General features: G+C 52.4%; 1 protein-coding gene across 1 annotated transcript in view; it reads right to left on the minus strand.

Annotated features, from left to right (window-relative positions):
* MTCH1 (mitochondrial carrier 1) overlaps positions 1 to 8975 on the minus strand; it is a gene marked incomplete at its 5' end in the record, with an annotated part of 18487 nt that overhangs the window by 2474 nt on the left and 7038 nt on the right. The window contains 7 exons of the mRNA XM_010848739.1: positions 1927 to 2002; positions 2226 to 2293; positions 2477 to 2524; positions 4472 to 4616; positions 7064 to 7123; positions 8568 to 8619; positions 8922 to 8975. Coding sequence (XP_010847041.1) covers positions 1927 to 2002; positions 2226 to 2293; positions 2477 to 2524; positions 4472 to 4616; positions 7064 to 7123; positions 8568 to 8619; positions 8922 to 8975 — 503 coding nt within the window. The remainder of the gene's footprint in view (positions 1 to 1926; positions 2003 to 2225; positions 2294 to 2476; positions 2525 to 4471; positions 4617 to 7063; positions 7124 to 8567; positions 8620 to 8921) is intronic.

An 8975-nucleotide genomic window follows, 5' to 3' on the forward strand; every position in this document is an offset into this window, starting at 1 on the left:
CAGGAAAACAACAGAATGGGAAAGACTAGGGATCTCTTCAAGAAAATCAGAGATACCAAAGAACATTTCATGCAAAGATGAGCTCGATACAGGACAGAAATGGTATGGACCTAACAGAAGCAAAAGATATTAAGAAGAGATGGCAAGAATACACAGAAGAACTGTACAAAAAAGATCTTCACGACCCAGATAATCACGATGGTGTGATCACTGACCTAGAGCCAGACATCCTGGAATGTGAAGTCAAGTGGGCCTTAGAAAGCATCACTATGAACAAAGCTAGTGGAGGTGATGGAATTCCAGTTGAGCTATTCCAAATCCTGAAAGATGCTGCTGTGAAAGTGCTGCACTCAATATGCCAGCAAATTTGGAAAACTCAGCAGTGGCCACAGGACTGGAAAAAGTCATTTTTCATTTCAATCCCAAACAACGGCAATGCCAAAGAATGTTTAAACTACTGCACAATTGCACTCATCTCACACACTAGTAAAGTAATGCTCAAAATTCTCCAAGCCAGGCTTCAGCAATATGTGAACTGTGAACTTCCTGATGTTCAAGCTGGTTTTAGAAAAGTCAGAGGAACCAGAGATCAAATTGCCAACATCCGCTGGATCATCGAAAAAGCAAGAGAGTTCCAGAAAAACATCTATTTCTGCTTTATTGACTATGCCAAAGCCTTTGACTGTGTGGATCACAATAAACTGTGGACAATTCTGAAAGAGATGGGAATACCAGACCACCTGATCTGCCTCTTGAGAAATTTGTATGCAGGTCAGGAAGCAACAGTTAGAACTAGACATGGAACAACAGACTGGTTCCAAATAGGAAAAGGAGTTCATCAAGGCTGTATATTGTCACCCTGTTTATTTAACTTATATGCAGAGTACATCATGAGAAACGTTGGACTGGAAGAAACACAAACTGGAATCAAGATTGTCGGGAGAAATATCAATAACCTCAGATATGCAGATGACACCACCCTTATGGCAAAAAGTGAAGAGGAACTCAAAAGCCTCTTGATGAAAGTGAAAGAGGAGAGTGAAAAAGTTGGCTTAAAGCTCAATATGCAGAAAATGAAGATCATGGCATCCGGTCCCACCACTTCATGGGAAATAGATGGGGAAACAGTGGAAACAGTGTCAGACTTTATTTTTTTGGGCTCCAAAATCACTGCAGATTGTGACTGCAGCCATGAAATTAAAAGACACTTACTCCTTGGAAGGAAAGTTATGATCAACCTAGATAGCTAATTCAAAAGCAGGACATTACTTTGCCAACAAAGGTTCGTCGAGTCAAGGCTATGGTTTTTCCTGTGGTCATGTATGGATGTGAGAGTTGGACTGTGAAGAAGGCTGAGCACCGAAGAATTGATGCTTTCGAACTGTGGTGTTGGAGAAGACTCTTGAGAGTCCCTTGGACTGCAAGGAGATCCAACCAGTCCATTCTGAAGGAGATCAGCCCTGGGATTTCTTTGGAAAGAATGATGCTAAAGCTGAAACTCCAGTACTTTGGCCACCTCATGTGAATAGTTAACTCACTGGAAAAGACTCTGATGCTGGGAGGGATTGGGGGCAGGAGGAGAAGGGGACAACAGAGGATGAGACGTCTGGATGGCATCACTGACTGGACCTGAGTCTGAGTGAACTCCAGGAGTTGGTGATGGACAGGGAAGCCTGGCATGCTGCGATTCACGGGGTCACAAAGAGTCAGACACGACTGAGCGACTGATCTGATCTGATGTTTAATTCTTAAGGAAATTCAGATCTAAGCACCTCAAACCCCTTCTACATACAGTAAAATTTACTTATAAAAGCCTTGGATTCTACGACAAGCCCTTAACTTTCCATGAAGGGTATACAAAAATCTTTTCTCTCCGATCAATGTTATGGAGAAATGAGGAGAAAACTCCCTGGAGTGCACACTTACCTGCACACTCAGGTACTTCCAGCAGTGGATCCAGGATTTGAACACTGGGGAGTAAGGAGGGAGCCCAGCCTGCAGCCTGCGCGGGAAGAAGAGCGTGTCAGACCCAGAAGACAGTGGGAGGAGCTAAAGCTGCCACCACCCATATACTGACCCACATATTCCTCCCAAAGGGGTATGATGAATCCCAGAGGAAGCTGGCATGCCAGGTGGGCTGAGGCCACACAGAGCGGCCGGGAGGGGCTCAGCCAGGTCCCCCCAGCAGCCCTGGCAGGGTGCCTGGGGGAGGGGCACACACCTACCCGCAGTTGTTCACAGCCATGAGATCGCCGACCAGCAGGAAGGGGTAGGTCAGCATGCTCACCGCGATCTGCAGGAGACCCGAGGGTCAGTGACCCCACCCACCGCAGCCCTGGCCGGAGTTCAGGGGGCAGGGACACCCTGTGCCAGTAGCCTTCACTAAGGCCTGCCTTCAGCCACCACCGGAGCTGGCCTCCTAGGCCCCACCCAGGCCCCCAGCACCGTGGAAAGGGCCATGCAGGGCCCGACTTACCCCCATCACAAATTTGGTGTAGCTCCGGATGGCCAGCGCCTGGCTGAACTGGAGAGACACAAAGGGAGATGGGTTTGGCTCGGGAAGCAGACTTCTGATGCACAGGTCCCGTCCTCACTGCCTGCTCTGTGGCCCCCTTCACCTTGCCATCCACACTGGCCTTGCACCCAGCTAGCACTCAGCTCCTCCGCACACGAAGAGCCCACTTTCAGGGCCTGCCAGCAGTTCTTGCAGCCTGTGAGTCAGAGCCGCAATCATCTGGGGGGCAGAACTGGGATATCCTGACTGAAAGGGCTTCTGTGACCCCACCGTGGGTGGTGAGCGGTGAAGGGAAGGAAGGTGGACTTCTAGGCTGCAGCCTCTGCAAGTCCTGAGGACTGGGCCTTTGATCAGTGCCCAGGGCTCGGCACACATAAGCGCTTACTGAGTGGAAAACCAGGTGCCCATGTGAACCGCCCAGACAGAATCCTGGGTCCTGCAGTGAAAGGTGAGGGGCACCGCTGGGTTTTCTGCCCCCCACCTCACCAAACTCTCACTCCCTTCAGGCCCAACTCCTAAATTCAACTTTACCCACGAAACAGCCCCAAAACAGGAAGGGTGATGACCCATCCCTCAGCCTCCTGTGGGGCCGCCCCACCAGATGGACACCCTGCAACCCTGGGCGGAGGTCTACCGGGCCCTCTGCTTGAGCGGCAGCCTCACCTTAGCCTGAAGCACTCGAAAAGTACTTTCAGTGAAGTGCTGACTGCTGCTGTCTGAGGGTAAGTGCAGCAGCCCCTGGTCAAACACCTGCCCACCTGGACTGGAGGAAGCTGTCAGCTGTGGGACGACCCCCATCAACACCCCAGCTGTCCCAAGCTTGCTGTGTGTGACGGCAGCAGCTCACCCACTCCCAACGCCCTGGAGCGAGGGCAGGGCCGTGGGTGTGCTACTCTCATTACTGCAACTTGTATTTGCTTACGTTAAAAGGCCAGTAAGACTCCACTTATCCACTTCAAATGGTCCGTTTCCCTCTGCCTCAGCTGTGAGCTCTGAGGCACTCCTCACCATGGACTCTTTCCCAGACCACCCTCACCCTGGAACTGCTGTTCTGGGGCCCAGACACAGACACAAGACGATGAGCCCCCCACCCCCAACAAGGCGATTCTGGGAGACAAGTCCCCAGGCCCTCGTCAACCCTCCTAGAGTGAGCGATCCCTGCTGTTGGGATGTCTGGCTACCAGGAGCCCCGGCTCATCACAGCCCCCCAACTCGTATCTTGGTTCAGGCAGAACTAGTCAAACTAAGTCCCCAGCTTTCTTAACCAGTGCCTTTTAGAAGGATCTAGGCTTCCCCGTGCCTGACCCAACCAGCTGAGAGGTCTGTGCACACCTAGCTGTGGAGACTCCTGCTAACAAGAGCGGGGTGCGCCTGCATGGCGCATGGCCTAGCTGACTGAAGCACCCTCAGCTGGGCCCAGGGAGGGAGACCTAGTCCCAGCACTGTTGACTCACAGCCAAGGGCCTCAGGACAGCCCTTCAATCTCTGGGGCTCATGTCTGTAAAACACAGTGTCACCCTGACTCTGCTCCTTTCACAACTGGGGTGCTGTCAGGATCAAACGTCACTGTTCACAAAAGGGCCTGAACAAGCCTACAACACTAAGTGAGAGCTGAAGCGTTACCATGAGCTGGTCTATCTCCTGCCTTACTAGGGACCCCTAGTTGGGTCACTGTCTCAAACCAGCCTTGGATAAAGTCCGTATCCACGTTACCAGTGAAGCTGCCCAAGGATGGGCATCCCATAAACCCCTCTAGGTCTTGTTAGCAATCTCATCTCCTCGGAGACAAAGTTCACCCAGGGACCATCAGAGGTCTTCTGCTCAGACCCCTACCCACCAAGGACCCTCTCCAGCCCCCAGGGCCCAGTGCTCAGAATCCCAGAGTCCTCAAGTCTGCCCCAGACCCTGGGCATCAGCAGTACATGGAAAGATGGACAAGTCCTTGTTCCAACCAACCTGGGAACCTGGATTCTGGTCGTTCCCCAGCCCCCCTGGGGTGTCACTCACGCTGTCATCCACCAGGTAGGCATTGATGAAGTGGGCCAGCAGGTTACAGCCCCACAAGAAAACCACATCGCCCAGGAGGTGAGGGATTAAGCCGCTAAAAAAACAAGGTGAGCAGAGATAAGCAGGAGAGGGAAGGGAGCGATTCCTGAGGGCTCCACACCCAGGAAGCAGGCAAGGATGTTCCAAGCTCTAAACTTCAGCGTTATCTACCAGCACCACCTCAGGAAGGAAGGCTGCAGGGGCCACGTGGGCCAGCAGCTATCCACACCAGGAAGGCAGTGTTCCTTTCTTCACAGGGTGTGGGGTGGTGGAGTGTATGCTACAAGCCATATCTGAGAGCACAAGTTAAGCCTATGATCTCATAAGTGGTTTTCAAACTACAGAAGCTGGGTCTTAAGATGAATGTTGCAAAATCTGGGATTTTCAAATGCAGATAAGGAAAGAGTACCTACACTTTGGCATTTTTCCTTTTGCCTATTTACCTAATCAACGCTCACAAAACTTTGCTCAGGGCGTCTGTCTTCATCCCTGGAATGTTCCACCAAAGACACTCCATACAAGCTTCAGTAAGGAGGGCTGCCTTTTCAAGTGATGGCCTTTAGAATAAACATCTCTACACAGTAAGATGAAGTTTTCCTAAGATACAGTGCTGAGGGCGAAAAGCCAGATTGGTATCAGTGGGTCCTGTGTGATCCTTGTGGTCTTTTTCTTTTTTTTAAAAAATGTGTTTATTTGCTTGTTTAGATATGAAGTCATGTGGAAAGAGTTTCAGGAGAATGGCTTTATCTTCGGGAGAGGATGCAGAATTAGGATTTTTGAATTTGAAAAAGTATTTCAAAATATCTGAAAAGTTAGAAAAAATATATAACACACCTATTAATATGATATGAGGGACATTAATAAAATGAACCTTCTTGAATGCAATTTCCAATCCTGTTGGTTCCATCTGTGTTCAGACTGACTTTTCACATATACACTCAGCGATTTCTGAGCACACAGATCATGTTCTACAAATATGCAAAAGAAAAAAGAATCCAATGGGTAAGCAGCTGTTGTGTGGGAGTCCTATTCACACATCAGAATAGAATGTATATATACAGTGAGAGTGAAAAATACCAGAGGCGATGATATGCAGTGTTTTAAGGTCTGAAGTACTAGTCACACAAGCAAATATTTATTCACACACACACACACACACGTATAGATATACACAGACACGAACGTACATTTGAATAAGTGTGTGTATATAAATCAAAGTTTGTCAACCTTGGCACTGTCGACCTTTAGGGCTGAGTAAATTCTTTGTCATGGGAGCTGACCTCTGCATTTCAAGATGTTTAGCAACATCCCTGGTCTCTACCCACTAGATCCCAGCTGTGACAACCAAAAGATGTCTCCCGACATTACTTATGACCCCTGTGGCAAATTCACCTCCTACTGAGAACCACATACACACGCACACACACCTACATGCAGAACACCTGGCCGACTGTGGCACCTCAAAGTGAGTTAACACAGAGCCCCAGGTCTAGCGCACTATGCTCACGACATCATGTATGTCAGTGTCTAGACCTAAAAAAAGCAAAACAAAAATATTTGTAAGGCCTGGCTTTTGGGTTCTGTCGTGGTTTACAGTCTTTTTATACAGTGCAAGTTTTCTTTACAGGTGGAGCAAGGTGGGTGTAAGACACCCCACCTTGGGTTGGGTGGAGGGTCTGGGACCCTCAGGAGATGGCGTGCCCTGCTGACAGCTGCTCTGCAGAAACGCAGGCCCGGAACGGCCAGGTCTTAACTTTTGAAGAGAAGCCAGAAACAGGGACTGTAATGCGAAGCATTCTAAATATTAAATGTTAAATCACTTCAGTTGTATCTGATTCTTTGCAACCCCATGGGCTATATATGGCTCACCAGGCTCTGCTGTCCATGGGATTTCCCAGGCAAAAATATTAGAGTGGGTTGCCATTTCCTTCTCCAGGGGATCTTCCCGACCCAGGGATCGAACCTGTGTCTCTTACGTCTCCCGCACTGGCAGACAGGAGACCGGATCTTTACCACTAGCACCACCTGGGAAACCCAAATGTTGAATGTGAAGAACTACTTTGTCAAACAGGATTTATCAGCTGGAGTCAGCTTACGAGCTGCCCGGGGCTTGACCTTCAGCCTAAGTCACAGACTTCCAGCTGTTTTTCTGCAGTGAAACCAAGGACGATGGACGAGCTGAAGACCTCCTGAAGGCCAGCCTTGTGCCCGCTCCCCAGCCCTGGAGTGAACGGACGGAGGCAGTGGGGTTGGAGTGGGGGGATGGTACCCGCACGCCCGGTGTGCTGGACGGACAGTACCACTGCTGGGCGAGCCGTGGCGTGGAGGGGGCTGGGCAGCTCTGGTTCTGCCAGTCCGCAGCGCACATGCTGTGGAGCTCTACGGGCCAAGCCGAGGTGCAGCGGTTAGTCTGAGGCTAGCAGCCGCGGCCTGAGGGTTGAGAACGCGCCTGTTAGTAGACCCTGCTCCGTGACAGTTACGGGGAGTATAAAACTCACGTACACGAAGAATCCCAGCAGGCCCTCTTCTTTGAAAATCTTCCCAATGGAGCTCAACACGCCGCTGTGGAGAACACGGGGAACACAAGGTCACCGGGCACCTGCAAGAAGCCCGCACCCGGGTGGGGAGGGGAGCCCCCCACCCCTGCTCAGAGCTGTCCGGCCCTGGTTGGGACGGGGAGGGGACATCCTCTGTCACCGGGCAGAAGCCAAGTGGAGACAGTCACAGCCCTTGTTTGGGGATGAGAGGGGCACTGACACAGTTCACTGAGACTCAGGAAACCCACCCCACCGGGGGCAGAACCCCAGTTCTCTATGGCTATCTTGTGTGGATCTGGAATGTAGGAATGAACCTTCCGGCCTGGGCTGCTACAAGGCGACGGACCCTCCTTCTGGCAGGCTTTTGTGCTCAGCTCTGGCTGAACAACCTTCTGGAGCCTGCATGCCTGACAGAGAGAGAGAGGAGGCGAGTGGAGAGAGGCTCCTTCCCAGAGGGCAGGGACGGAATAGAGGGCCCCGCAGCAGAAGGCCCTGCAGCAGACCGCCCAGATCGCCCAGCCTGGAAAAAGACAGACACCTGGCCTATCCCAGCAGGGAGCTGGGAACATGTGCCCCGCCCGCTGCAGCCTCTTAGCCATCAGAGGGCAGGCTGGGACGTCTTAGGTGTGAAATGCAAAGGAGGCTCAACTGCAACCTCTGGGGCCTGGACAATGCAGGGAGGCTCTGCAAAGCTGAGAGCTGGGGTGGCCTAGGTGAAAGGCGGTGGGAGCCAGAGCCCTGCCAGGCCCCACTACCCTGCTTCTCAGGACTGTGACTCGGCCCACTGGGTTCTGAGCTCACTGGGGGAATGGGCCAATTTCCCACTAGCGAACTCAAAAGGAGGCACCATGGCAGCCAAGCTTCCTGGGGCAGTGGCCCCAAGGACAGCTACAGGAAACCACTGAACCCAGGAAATGAGAAGCTGAGAGGAAGGGAGACAAGCGCATGACTCCTGCCCTGTGTCTCCAGGACCCCCTCCTGTCCTGCACCCAGAGAGGAGAGAGGGCACAAGTGCCCCAGGGAAGGGCGGGGTCAACACACCGATGACCCCAGAGCACCCAGCTCAGTGCCGGGCATGGCAGGTAAACAATGGGAGGGACAAGCCCTGAGCCCACAGGTTGGATGGCAGCTTAACAGAGGAGGGAACCAACTATAAGCCCGCTCCTGCGACAGCTGGAGGAAGGGTCAGGATATGACTCAGGGGTCAGGAGGGAGCCCCGGTAGGACCCCTAATCAAGAGGACTCCAATCCACCCACCCCTCCGCAAGGTGCCCAAGCTCATCCAGGGACACCCTAGATGAGCGAGGGAGAAGATGCCCTGGACTCAGACTATGGAAGTCACTAGCCCACTCCTCTGAAGCTGCTAGAAATGGCAGAAATGGGGCGGGAGCTGATCCCAGCCTGGCCTGTCCTGGCAGACTCTGAGTAGTGACAGGGCCCTCCTGCCCACCCTGAGAAGCATTACCCACCTGTACTTGGCCTCCCGTCCTACAAACTGGACCATGCAGCGCATTGAGATGACTGAGGAGAAAGTAAACACACACGCAGGTGACACAATGGCCAAAGACCACAACTCCCCGGCCGCGGGGCCTGTGTCCAAGCCCAGGAGGGGAGGCAGCCTCTGGGATCCCTGTGATCATGAGACACCCTGTGATCACCATTTCTTCTGCCTGGGAAGAGCCCCAACTCCGCTGGACTGGACTGGACGCCAGCATTACTAGCGATCCCAGTAACGCTACTTCCCAGGCACTCTACTGCTCCCTGTCTACCATCCACGAGGGCTCATCCCACGGCTGGGGTGCAGTCTCCAGCGGGCAGCTCACCATGCAGGGGGTGGGCCAGCATGCGCGACACACACTGCATCATCATCTCATAGG

This window comes from Bison bison, unplaced genomic scaffold (assembly GCF_000754665.1).
Source record: "Bison bison bison isolate TAMUID 2011002044 unplaced genomic scaffold, Bison_UMD1.0 scf7180017864270, whole genome shotgun sequence".
Taxonomy (NCBI): Eukaryota; Metazoa; Chordata; class Mammalia; order Artiodactyla; family Bovidae; genus Bison; species Bison bison.